Source organism: Protopterus annectens, chromosome 1.part2 (genome assembly GCF_019279795.1).
Source record: "Protopterus annectens isolate FY-2018-M chromosome 1.part2, PAN1.0, whole genome shotgun sequence".
In the NCBI taxonomy this organism is placed as follows: Eukaryota; Metazoa; Chordata; order Ceratodontiformes; family Protopteridae; genus Protopterus; species Protopterus annectens.
In genome coordinates this window covers 447491687-447504674 of record NC_056727.1, presented here as the reverse complement: position 1 = coordinate 447504674, position 12988 = coordinate 447491687, and the positions used below count along the sequence as shown (strand labels likewise).

Sequence of the window (12988 nt, the reverse complement as noted above, 5' to 3'; positions counted from 1 at the left end):
TTAATCGAGAAAACATTCTTATCTTGATTGGCTGTAGATGCAGTTGAAACACTGGAAAAGCATTGTGGAGTTCTTGCTAAGTGATCCTGTTGCTACCCAGATTTTCAAACAATGGGATGATAGCGGTAAATGTATGCATGGGGTATCTAGGATGTTCCATGTTTCCAGGTTCTTCCCTAACAAGGTGTTCAACTTTAAAGGATAGAACAAAAAAAATTCCCATCCTAACAAGAATCAGGGTACCAAGAGAAAATGGCTGGAGGATATTGATTCCAAATGAAATACAAGTGGTTCCTTCCTCGAAAAGGATCAATCCCCTGATAAAGAATGACTATGCTGAGACTTGGGCATCTTGTTCTTTCCTTCTGTCCCTTTTCCCCTTTCCACTTCCACAAGGCTTTTGCTCAACCCAGCAGCTTGACCACAAATAGTCTCAGACAAGTGGGTGCTGAGAATAAATCAGAGAGGATACTGTTGGCAGTAAACATAAAATCCTCCCCCTTCAGGGGAATTCCTCTCACACCAACCAGTCTAGCCACATCTGTTCTCTCTGGTATTTCTTCACATTTTGCAAGCAGGGTTATAGAACTAGTTCCTGCACCATTAAAATGAAAAATATTTTACTCCAGAATCCATTTTGGTACCCAAAAAGGAGCTATCACGGAGACCAGTGTTAAATTTGTTTTACCTAAATACCTTTCTGAAAGTACCCAAATTTAAAATGCTCACCCTGCAGATGGTCCTGCCCCTTCTGAACTATTGTTTTATAGTGACTTCATATCCAAAAGATGCTTATCTTCACATTCAAGTGTCTCTCAACTTCAGAAAATACCTGAGATTTGCTGTGAATGGCTTACATTATTAGATTTCTGCATTACCATTTGGGCTATCTACTGCACCTTGAGTATTCACTAAGTGCCTATGTCTACTGCAGGATCCAGGGCATCTACATTTTCCCTCATTTAGATGACTTGCTGACTTATTCAGTTTCCAGTTGTTTAGAATCATTAGATAAGGTCTCAACCATTCTAGCTCACTGGGTCTTCAAGTTGAACTTACAAAAGTATTGTCTCACACCCTCTCAAAAATTGTCTTCCTGGGATGCATTATAAACACAGAAAAAAGAATGGCGTTTCTAACAGAAGACAAAATCATGACTTATCAGAACATTTTCAAGGATTTCTCTCTTCAAGAAGCTTTCTCTGCAAGAGAGTTTCTCAAAATTCTAAGCCTCATGGCATCAGTGATCCTCATAATACCGCTGTCCAGATTCCATATGAGAAAGATTCAGTGTTGCTTAAAAAAATTGTTGGTCCAGCACATGCATCCCTTAGAGTTCCAGGTATCAGCGCTTGAATTTGTGAAACATGAATTATGGTAGTGGAGGGATCAGATGTCACTCAATTTAGGCTTACCCTTCTCCCTCCAGACCCCAGTTCAATCAGTCTAGAAGGACTCATCAGATTTTGCATAAGGAGCAGTGTGCAGGGGAGTTCAAGTGCAAGGTGAAGGGGGTCCTTCAGATGCCACAAAGCACATACATGTTGAATAAATGTTAGCAGAGATTCAGGCCTTAAAAGTTCTTTACCACCTATGTTCTTCACCACTGATGGTTTCCATGTACTCTGTTAGTGGTCATAGACAACACTATAGTCATGTGCTACCTGAATAGAAGGTCATGCTGTCTTTGCTAGTTGGCAATGATAGCCTGAGAGCTAGTCTTACACCATTTTCTGATGCTTCAGACCTCATACATCCTGTCAGAGCAAAACATAGTGGTGGGCAGACTAAGCAGATCCCAGACAGGCCAGTGACAATTTGAAATTGAGGACAAAGGTCCTTCAGGATTTGAACCAGATGTGGGGGACACCTCAAATAGATGTTTTCCCTCCTTTCAAAACATACATTTGGAAACATTCTGTTAGAGACATCATTACATCCATGTTTGGAGCTTTTGTCTATTTTTGGGGACAAACAGCTTATGAAAGTTGTACTTGAGACCCCCTCAAAATCAAATTCCTCCTCCTTGGGATTTCAACTTTGCTCTTGAAAATTTTACCTTATTTCCTTTTGAAATGACTTTTTAGGCTGATTTCAAGTTCACCACTTGGAAAAACTGTTTTGCTTATTGCTGCAACATCTGCAAGGCAGGTCTCAAAGCTGCAGGCTGTCACTGTGAGCCAACTTTATCGGATTTTCTACAAAGTTAGGATTGTTTTACACAACTTTTTCTGAATTTACCCCAAATCAAGCCATCAATCCCCCCCCCTGAATTGACCCAAAATCAAGCCATCAGTCTCCCGTCTTTCTTCACAGAACCTAAAAACAAGGGAGACAAGGTTCTGCATGCCTTGGATTTATACAGACTGCTCAAGTACTACCTTGACAGAACTAAGTCCTTCAGGAAAATTGACAGCTGTTTATTTCTTATTCAGGGGCTAAGAAGGGTCAACCTGTCTCTAAGCAAATGATTGCTCTCTGGTTGTCCAGTGCTATTTTTTTTTTTACTCCCACCATGGTAAATCTATTCCAGCCAAGGTTAAGGCATATTCCACCAGAGCCTTATCTGCTTTTGTGGCATACTGGGAAGGAGTGGACTCTAGAAGTATTGTAGAGGCAGCAACCTGGTCCTCTGTTCATACCTTCACAAAGCACTACAAACTGGATTCTTTCTCAAGTTCCAGGGCATGCTTTGTGAGGACCATTCCCCACGGGATCCTGGATCCTTATCCTTCTCCCTTCCAGGTAAGATACTACCTAAATGCACTGAGGCAGTATGTATGCCGAACATAGTACAGTTGCAGAAGTCCTACTTACATGTAACAGTATATATTTGAATTTCACACTGCCTGTCTAGTAGCAACAACCCACCAACTCCCTTATTTTAGATATATAGTTTAATGGTATCCATCCCTGTTGAGTTGCTAGTTGTCTTTGGTTGTTTATGTTGGTGTTTTTTTTTTTTGGGGGGGGGGCTGAACATTGATTTCAGGCAATTATTGCTTCTGTTCCTTCTTGGGTCTTCCGACTTAGCACTAAAAGCATGAACAGCCAACTTACTGTGACAGGGGTTATGCTTCCCTTGATAGGAGGGGCTTAGCTGAATTCTGAGATTTGAAAAGCTGCCAGTGTGGGTTTATACAGACACAGAATCCATACACCCCTGAGATAGTGTGAAATTCAAATATCTACCATTAAAGTAAGTAGTACTTATGCAAACATACTTTTGATTCATCTAGTTACCACTCTTTCCACTGAAGGGAGTGCCTATCTCAAGCTTATTGTTTTGGACATGTCTCTAGTGTTTAAACCTGCATTAAGGAATGTGTATGGTAGTGCAGATACCAGGTCTAGGGCCTCTGTTTCTGCTACTGTTTTGAGAAGTTTTCTGAATTAAGTCTGAATTTTTGAAATCAGTTATAGATAAAAATGTTTTAATTAGGCTCATATGCTACTTGGGTCTAAAAACAGTTTGATAAAAAAGGGAAATTAATGCAAAGTGTTTGTGAGATTTTTCAGGCCCCCTTTTAAATCTCCCAGATCCTCTTTCATGCCTAAGAAACAAACAGGGAAACAAAAAATTGATGGTAGGAGGCATGCCTGGGTAAGATTTTAGCTTGTGTCTGGCACCAATTCCTCAATTTTGGAGAAACATCTCCACTTCCAAAACACATTTTCACAGAATGCCTGCTGCTGTCCAGCAATCTTGCAATCCCATAAATGCAGAAAAGATTATCAAGGCTTACAATCAGCATAACTAGATGAAACAGTCATTTTAGAGATACACTTTTGTGAATTAAAGTTAGTGCCAGTGGCACAACAGGTAACACATTCACATTTGGTGCTGGAACAGCAGAAAGCTGTGGATTCTATTCCCACTCCAGGTGATTGGATTAATTTTACAGATTGCTGACAGTGCAGTGCAACAGTAGGGGGTGCTGCAGTCCTGAATTTGCCATCCTTCAGATGCGATATTAAGCATAAATTCTATCTGTTTGAGTTGGTGATACCTCAGGTAGATATAAAAGATTCCATGGAACTTATTGAAAAAAGAGTAGAAAACGTTCCTTGGTGCTCGGGCCATACTTCCCCTTGTAGTATAAATACCACCTCAGGTCTCCCCTGAAAAGAATCTTCTAGACTAGTGGAACTAACCCACTCAACAAAGATAAATAATAAAATATATCCTGAAGAACTAATAATTTTTCCTTCTCTTTTTCTACTTTCTTTCCAATGACATTACCTGTGTAAATACTACATTAGCTGGAATTAATTTAATCTGGCATATATTACTACTACAGATAATACAGTAGTAAAAGGCAATATTTTGGGAGCCATATCTTTTCTACAGACACTGTTTCAATGTTCTTAGGTTCATAAGTATATAGTAGGCTAATGACCACCAGGGCCATTATTAGCATAGCTATGCATCCCATCCCATTTGTGTCCCTTTGTAAAATGGGTGTTTATTACAAGGGAGGGGAGTATGTTAGGAAGTTTGTAAAAGTTATGGGGGGGCATAGTTACTGTTTACTGCTGTATATCAGAGACAAGGGGGCTAGGCCTGGGTTTAATTTCTGAGTTCCCATCCATTGGTGAAGTTTACAGTTAAATAGGCTTAAGGGTGGACTCAACGTCACAGTAATTGGCAGCCTGTTCCAGAGTATGGATATCCTCTGAAACACATATCTGTCTCACCAACATGTCCTATTCATGTCACAAGCAAAATTTAAATCCTTGGAGTCAACGGTTCTGATGCTGCTCATTTTGCAGGTGTGCAGAAGGTCCATCAGTGCTGCATTTGAGGATGCCTTGTATACCAGGCATAGATCACCTCTCAGTAGCCTGTAGGAGACAGAGTAATGAGACAAGGCTTTAAGGTGATCCATATAGGACAGTGTGTTCATACCCTGGATTATTTTGGTGAGGAATCTTTGTGGGTGTTCCAACTGTTGCATGTGTCTTGTCAGATACATGCCGAAGGTGGCATTATACTAAATGATGGGTCAGATAAAGGCCGAATAAAGTGGCACTGTGACTTCTGTGGACCTAGATGCCATGCCTTTAGTTATAAGTTGGGCTTCTTAGAGTGATTTCCATACTACCTGGGTTATATATTTGGATGGCGCAGTGGTGCAGCGGTAACATTGTTGCCTCACAGCAAGAGGTTCTCCAGTTCGATCTCGGCTGGGGTACCTTCTGTGTGGAGTCTGCATGTCCTCCCTGCGTTTGTGTGGTTTTCCTCCCATGTCACAAAGACGTGCATCTGGAGCGTTTCTCCCTGGGCCTCTGCTGAAAACTGGCTTTGTTCCAAGTTGGACTTTCCTGGTAAACAAATGTTAAATAAATAAATATATGTTCCCAGATCCCTGACTACTGGGTCACCTTTTAGGGTGTTTTATTGATGCAGTAATTAGCCTGGGTGTCGGTTTTCTAAAGGCACTATAATGCATTTGTTGTGATTGCGTTTTAATCCCTGACTTTGGCAGTAGTCATTTCTCTGTGTTAGACTCCCTTGCAAACTGTTTGTATTATTGGGGAGGGGAATCTATTATAGCTCCTAATTTGCAGTTATCTGGGAACTTGGTCAGCCAAAGACCTTTGAAATTAGCCTTGACCTCCAAAATGTAGATGCCAGATAGGAGGTAAGCCAGCATGGAGCCCTGTGGTACCCCACTAGTGAGTGGTCTCTTAGTAGAGGAGGTTTCACAATTGTGACTTCATCGGTCCATATCTGTGAGCCAGCTGGCAAGTCAAAGTCAAAGAAAACTTTACTGTCATTCAGAACTCCACAGCAATGTAGCTGAATGAAATTACAATACTTTGTTCTCAATGCAGGAAACAGTTACACAAACAGACAGAGAAAAATTAATAAAATATCACAGTAGAAATTTAATAAGTAGCAATTAGTAAGTAAAGTAGGACAGCAGTGACCCACACCCATCCCAGAACAGGAGACAAGGAACTATATGAAGGTAATAATGTCAAAGTAAAATTGAAGCAGTAGCAGCATATCTATGATTAGACTGAATTATTGCACATTGCACTTTACAGTCCTTCAGTGTGTAGGTGAGCTATCTTAGTATTGCACTTAGTTATTGCACATCCATAAAATAAGTCCCTTGATAGGCTAGTTATGTAACAGACGTCATGGTTTGTTTTTCCCAAGAGTTCAACAATCTAATGGAGAACAGAAAGAAACTGTTTTGTAGTCAGGTGGTCTTACAATGCAGGCTTCTGTATCTCCTGCCTGAGGACAGGCGAGTGTACAGACCAGTGGCAGGATGCATTGGATCGCTGAAAATCTTTTTGGCCCTGTTGATGCACTGGCATTTGCGTAGATCTTCCAGAGGTGTAAGGGAGGTGCCAATGATTCTTTCTGACACCCTTACAAGTCTCTTGAGAGCCTTCCGATCCTGATTGTTACAGCTCCCACACCAGACTGCAATGCTGTTGGTTAGGACACTTTCAATAGGGTCCCTGTAAAAGGTCTGAAGTATGGAGCTTGGTAATTTTGCCTTTGTAAGTTTCCTTAGAAACTGTAAGCGTTGCTGAGCTTTTTTGACTGTGCTGGATACATGGACTGACCAGGATAAGTTCTCTGTGATATGAACACCCAAGAACGTTGTACTCTTGACCCTTTCCACTGTCATCCCTTTCATCACTAGTGGTTTTTGTGGTACTTGAGATCTTCTGAAATCAACAATCAACTCCGTTGTCTTGCTGACATTAAGTACTAGATTGTTGCTGTCACACCAGACCAGTAGTTGATCAATCTCATTCCTGTAGGCCTCCTCCTCTCTATCTTTGATCAGGCCTATAACAGTGGTTTCATCCGCGAATGTGATGGTCCTATTCATCTTATGTCTGGCCATGCAGTCATGTGTTAGAGTGAAAATGAAAGGGCTTATGACACACCCGTGTGGTACTCCTCTGTTCAGGATGACACTTCCAGAGCTGTTGTCTCCCACACAAACCTTTTGAGGATTTCAGTAAGGAAACTCGGAATCCAATTGCATAACTGAGAGTCTATGCCCAGTTGAAGTAGCTTTGATATCAGATTCTGTGGGATGACAGTGTTAAAGGCAGAACTGAAATCGATGAATAGCAGTCTTGCATAGCAGTTTTTGTCTTCTAAATGGGTCAGTGTTTCATGGAAAGCTAGTGAGATGGCATCCCCTGTACTGCGGTTTGTCCTGTATGCAAATTGCAGTGTGTCCAGTGTCACAGGTAGGACTGAAGCTATATAATCTTTGACCAGCCTCTTCAGGCACTTCATTACAGTCATTCTAATCCAGTGAGTTATGTAGGGGTTTATGCACAGTTCCACGAGTTTGTCAACTATACCCAAGTGAGATATTGTATTGAATGCTTTAGCCAGGAGCAGGTAGGTGGTATGCATTGTTTTCCTCTCATTCATTGCCTCAGTGACCCTCTCAAAGAAGTCCACCAGGTTTATCAGGCATGATCTTCCCTTGACAAAGCCAAATTTTGTTGGGTCCAGGGTCTGGAGGTTGCCAGTGTCTTTGATCATTTCTCCAATAATTTTTTCCATGAGTCTGTAGTTTGTGGGGTCAGCTAATGGTCCACCCTTATGAAATGGAATGACAGTTGCAGCCCTTCATTCACATTGCAAAGACTGTTTTGAGGCTATAGTTGAAAAGTGGCTCAAGTGGTTTTGATAAGTCATGTTTCAAGTTATATTGGAGGCTTCCTGAGATATTGAGGCTGTGTTTTTGGCCTTATTAAGTTCTACCAGGACCTGTCCCCTGCTAATAGTTGTTGGAGGGTATGATTTGCTATGTCATGATGCTTAGTGAAGCTGGCACCATTGACCACCAGTTTGGCACACTGCTGTGTCTTGCCTTTGATGTCTCAGACATAGCTGTAGAAGGCCTTGTGTTTGTCTTCAGCTTGCGAGGCTATGTTTGCCTCATAATTGGCCTTGTTTGACTTGATTAGTCCCCTTAATGTCTTGTTTAGTTTAAGTAGAAAGCTCTTATCATTATGAGAGTTGCATTTTATGATTTTCGCAATGAGTTTTTTTTCCTTTTGTTATATGGCCTATTAAGGTTAGGATTCTGCCAATGTGGTTTGTTTGCATAGCTTATTGTGGACTTACGTCTGGTAGGTACAGCAGTGTCTATGCAACCTTTTACACGGTACAGGGTTAAGAGGGGCATTGTACATCAGACATATGTTCCCCACACAAGTGGAGGGTATAAAGATGATGTACATATGCTCCCAACTCAAAAACTGTAGTGCCCCAGGAGAACCAGGACCCTCAGTGGAAAGGAGTACCTGGTCATCCAGATAAAAAGGAAAGAATGAAGAGAAGGAGAGGAACCTCTCGGCCAGAACAAAATATTACCCATGCAAAAGGAAGGGGGAGTAGAAGGGAGGGAGTGAATACTGTAACAGTAGAAAGAAGTAGATCTGGTAAGACTGTACACAACTGTACTGTGTCCTTCCACATCACTGTTTCAGTATTCATCCCCTCTGGGAGAGTACAAAAGCAACAGTGAAGGCAGGGAGTAAGAAGGCAAGAAAGAGCCCTCCACAAACCAATGCAGGATGGCCTTGGAAAACCTGCCCTGGCCCTGGGTATCTAATTTGTAATGTTTTGTGAATGTGTGAACTGAAGACCAAGTAGTGTCTTCAAGGATGGAGGTGGTGTCCAAATCTAAGAAAGAAAGCACTCAAGGAAGCCACTGCTATAGTAGAATGAGCCCTCACAGAAGCAGACACCTGCTTATCATGAAAAGAATAACAAAAGAAAATGGTCTTAGAAATCCAGAAAGAGATGGCTTGCTTATAAAGTGCCAGAATTAATGTCCTGGTAAGAAAATAAACAAAATGTTGATCATATTTATGAAAGGCCTTTGTTTTGTGTAAGTAATGTCTGAGCTGTTTATGCAATCCAAAGTATGAAGAACCTACTCTCTATCAGATTGTGGAGAAAGGAAAAAAGGAGGAAGCTGGACAGATTGATTAAAGGACAGCTCATTAATTACCTTGGGCATAAAAGAAAGATTTGTACAGAGAGAGACACCCTGTCTCAATGTAAAAAAAAAAAAAAAAGGGAAGGACCACCATCAAGGTCTGTCATTCAGATACCCTTCTGGCAGAGATTAAAGCAACCAATAAAACAGTCTTCCAGATACAGTTTTGCAAAGAAGAAGATGTAGCAGGCTCAAATTAGGCTGAGTCAGCTTTATAAAGACAAAATTAAGATCCCAAGAAGAAGGAATGGACTTCCTTGGGGGCCTAGTATGAAGGATGCCTTTAAGAAACTGCTTGACCTCAAACCTGGAGGCCAAAGGAGGAGTAAGGGGCAAACAGGCAGAAATGGCTCACAAGTGGGCTTTAACTAAAGAATATGCCAAGCCAGCATGTGGTAGTTTACAAAGGTAAGAGAGAACCAAGGGGACCTCCACTGAAAAGGGGCCCTGGTGATATTTAAGACACTAAACAGAAAATCTCTTCTGTTTAGACATATGACTTTCTGGTACTGGGTTTCTTGGCCTCCTGCAGGATCCTTAACATGTCCTTAGAAAACTGATGTCAGAAAGGAATCAAAACCCTGTCACCCAAAGCATCAGTGGAAGAGTGGACAGATTAGGGTGAAGGACAGTTCCTTTGTCATGTGTGAGAGGACCCATGCGGTGAGGTAACTTGTGATTATTGCCCCTGGTCAGATGGAATAAGAGGGGGAATCAGCACTGTCTGAGTCAAATGGCAGCCACCAACAAGATCTTTGTTTAGTCCTTCTCAATTTTGTGAAGGACCCGTGAAAGAAGAGGAAGGGAAGGAAAGGCATACTGGAACATTCCCTTCCAAGAAAAAGACATGGCATCCACCTTCCAAGCTAAAGGGCTTGAGACTCTGGAACAGAACTGAGTGAGTTGCCTGTTCAAAGGGTAGGCAAGAGATCTACTTGATCTACTTGAGACTACCAGTGAACTACCAGTGAACTATGTCCAGAAACACATCCCTGTGAAGCATCCATTTGTGAGGCTGTGTCCTGGGCCTGCTGACAAAATTTGCCATAAGGCTGTGCTGTGAAGGTATATAGACTTGCCTTTATAGAGACCTGCAGATTGATGGCTATTTTCCATGCCTGAATAGCTAACCTGAAAAGAAGGTAAGACCTCATGCCCCTGTTTGTTGATGTACCACATGACTGTGGTGTTGTCCCTATAAACCTTCAGGAGACCCAAGGGACAGAATGAGATTTACATTTCCTTGATGTTATGATCCATCCTCTGCTGTATTGACCAATTGCCCTGTACCTTCAGAGCGCCTGAAGCAGCTTTCCATCCCAGCTCCAGCTCTGATGCTTCTGTGAATAGTTCCTGAGATGGTTGAGGATTGTGGAAAATAACAACTGGATTGAGAGAGGGCTGCCATATCCACCAATGAAATTGCAGTTAGAGACAAGGAAGTAAAAAAAAATGAGATGGTCCTGTGGATGGAGGTGTTGAAGCCATACTGATTTAAGGTACCACTGAAACTTCCTCATATGAAGCCTTGCCCAGGGAAGCATGGAGATAGCGAAGGCCATGAACCCCAGAGCTCTGAGAAACTCCCTGGTTGGAAGACAGGACAGGGGGAAACAGGGGCAGAAAATAATTTGTGAGGGACAAAACTTTGGAGGTAGGAAGATATGCCAGCACTGGAACAGTCTGGAACCTGTAGCCTAGGAAAACATGATCCTGAGGTGGAGTCAACATAGACTTCTGAAGTTGACAGTTAACTCCAGGGTGTGCAACAGAAGCTGGGTAAAATGAAACTCCTGCACCAGCTTGGAATGGGATGGTGGCTGCAGCAAGGGGAAGGAAGTTCGATAAAAACCCATTATTCAAAGGTAACACCTTCTAGTTTAAAAAATAGCTTTGTGTTAGATGTAGGTAATGCAGGATTTATCCACAGATGTCTGTGTTTGATCATCTAGGCTTCACCATCATGATGAAACCTCGCCAGCCTTGGGTAAATCCTGCATTATCCATACCAAAATTTGAGTAATTGATAAAATACAACATAGATCTGTAAGGCACAGTTATGGTGTGTGTGTGTGTGTGTGTGTGTGTGTGTGTGTGTGTTCATACATATGTGTGTATATATATATATATATATATATATATATATATATATATATATATATTTGACCATGGTGGTACCTACTTGTGGTAATATTCATAATAAAACTGCCCAGGACAGTTGAGAAGCTGCAGTGTACACACTTGGACATATTTTTACCAAAAACTGAAAACCACTAGTTTGTTTTTAGATAAAATATTTGATACCATGTCTGTGACTTAACTGATACTGTGACTGTCTATCTTTTGAAGTAACCTTGTACTGGTTCAGATACTACCCATATGTTATGATTTTCTCTTAAACGATGACTGCCCTGAATAAGTTAGTAGTTTTGTAAAGTACTTGTCATAACAGTAGATCTTCAAGGAGAGGTCACTGTAACAGTAAAGCTTCCCAACCCTTTCCTCCTGCATAGACTATATATATTTTTCCATACTGCATTTTCTAATGTTATTGATAACTATGTTATTACCAACATCTGCTATATTCATGCATATACACATTTACAAAGCATATTCTATATGTTTATTCGCTGTATTTTATGCATGCTACATAGCACTATACTTTGCAACATGTACACTTCTCTGCATGATATACAGGCTCAGATAAACACACAACAGCATGGAATATAAAAGAAAGCCTTGCACCACCATTAGTGCATTAAGTGGTGTGAAATTTATATTGGTCTTCACAGGGAAGATAGCCAGTTCTGAAAAAAATGTCTGGAAAATGGGATTCAGAAGTTGAGTAAACCCATATCTTATGATTTACTCTTTACAGTTATCACAGCTAGATCTCCTGTAGTGGTAAGTACCTTATACAGTTGTACTTTACTGTTGGAGATAGTTCTCTGACTCTGGATATGCTACTGAACCATGGTTTTGTCATCAGAGTATAAGTTAATCAATTTTTTCCTCTGGGCATTTTTTAGGTATGAAGATAGAGGGCAGTAACACACACAAGTTTCCTAAAGGCCCACGCTTCCTGAACACCCGCCTGGGAATACCAGCTTCCCATCAAGAGCCAAACTCAACACTGCAGACTGACAGGTCACAGGTGAGTGTTTGCATTGTAGCATAGGTTGCACTACCATACGTTAAACTTTTAATTGTTTACTTATGCTGGGCATTGCTGTAACACTTGGTATTATGTTTTCTGTAGAGTCCTGCTGTATAGTTTAAGAAGTAGACAAAAGCAAAGTTGTCCAAAATCACAGAATCTGGTGGTAGATTGCTGAGAATTGCCCTTTTAGAAAAATTTTAACATGTAAGACAAATTTCGATACTTCAGTGTTTTAAGTAATAATTTTGCATGTTTCAGAAATTCATAACTCAGTATTTGTTTTATTCCTTGCTGATTTGGACCTTTTATTATACAGTATGTAACTATCTTTTGCATTAATGTGTACTACCTACCTGCTTTTGTTAGACTGCTAACAAGCCCTGTTTAGCTGTATTGTTGGTACTGCCTTCCCTGAATCACTGTACCATTCTTAAGTTAGTTGTTTCAGAGGTTTTATTGGGACATTTGTCCATAATATTGTCTCACCATCATTGATTGCTTTATATCTGCATTGCATTACATAGAGATGGTTGAAATGAGACTGGAGTTAATTTCTCCATGTCTTTTGGTTTTTAATACCATGATGGGAATGGACTCCATTCCTATGTCTAGGTATGATTAAAGTTCATGAAATTAGTATTGTTTCAGTCTTTGATGTTAACCAAAAGTGCTCTTCGCAACAGTTTCAAAGTGCTCAGAGCCAACTAATTCTGCAACTGATATGGAGTTGCATGTATTGGTAGTATATCTAAATATGACTGTAGATTCTTTTTTATGAGACCCATTACTCATACTACTATTGGAACTCTCTGGGTATCTTTCTTCC

General features: G+C 40.9%; 1 protein-coding gene across 1 annotated transcript in view; it reads left to right on the top strand.

The window, feature by feature from the left end:
- The window catches only part of DZANK1 (double zinc ribbon and ankyrin repeat domains 1), a 1792612-nt gene that overhangs the window by 484880 nt on the left and 1294744 nt on the right, over positions 1–12988 (top strand). Inside the window, exon 6 of the mRNA XM_044056983.1 lies at positions 12032–12156. Coding sequence (XP_043912918.1) covers positions 12032–12156 — 125 coding nt within the window. The remainder of the gene's footprint in view (positions 1–12031; positions 12157–12988) is intronic.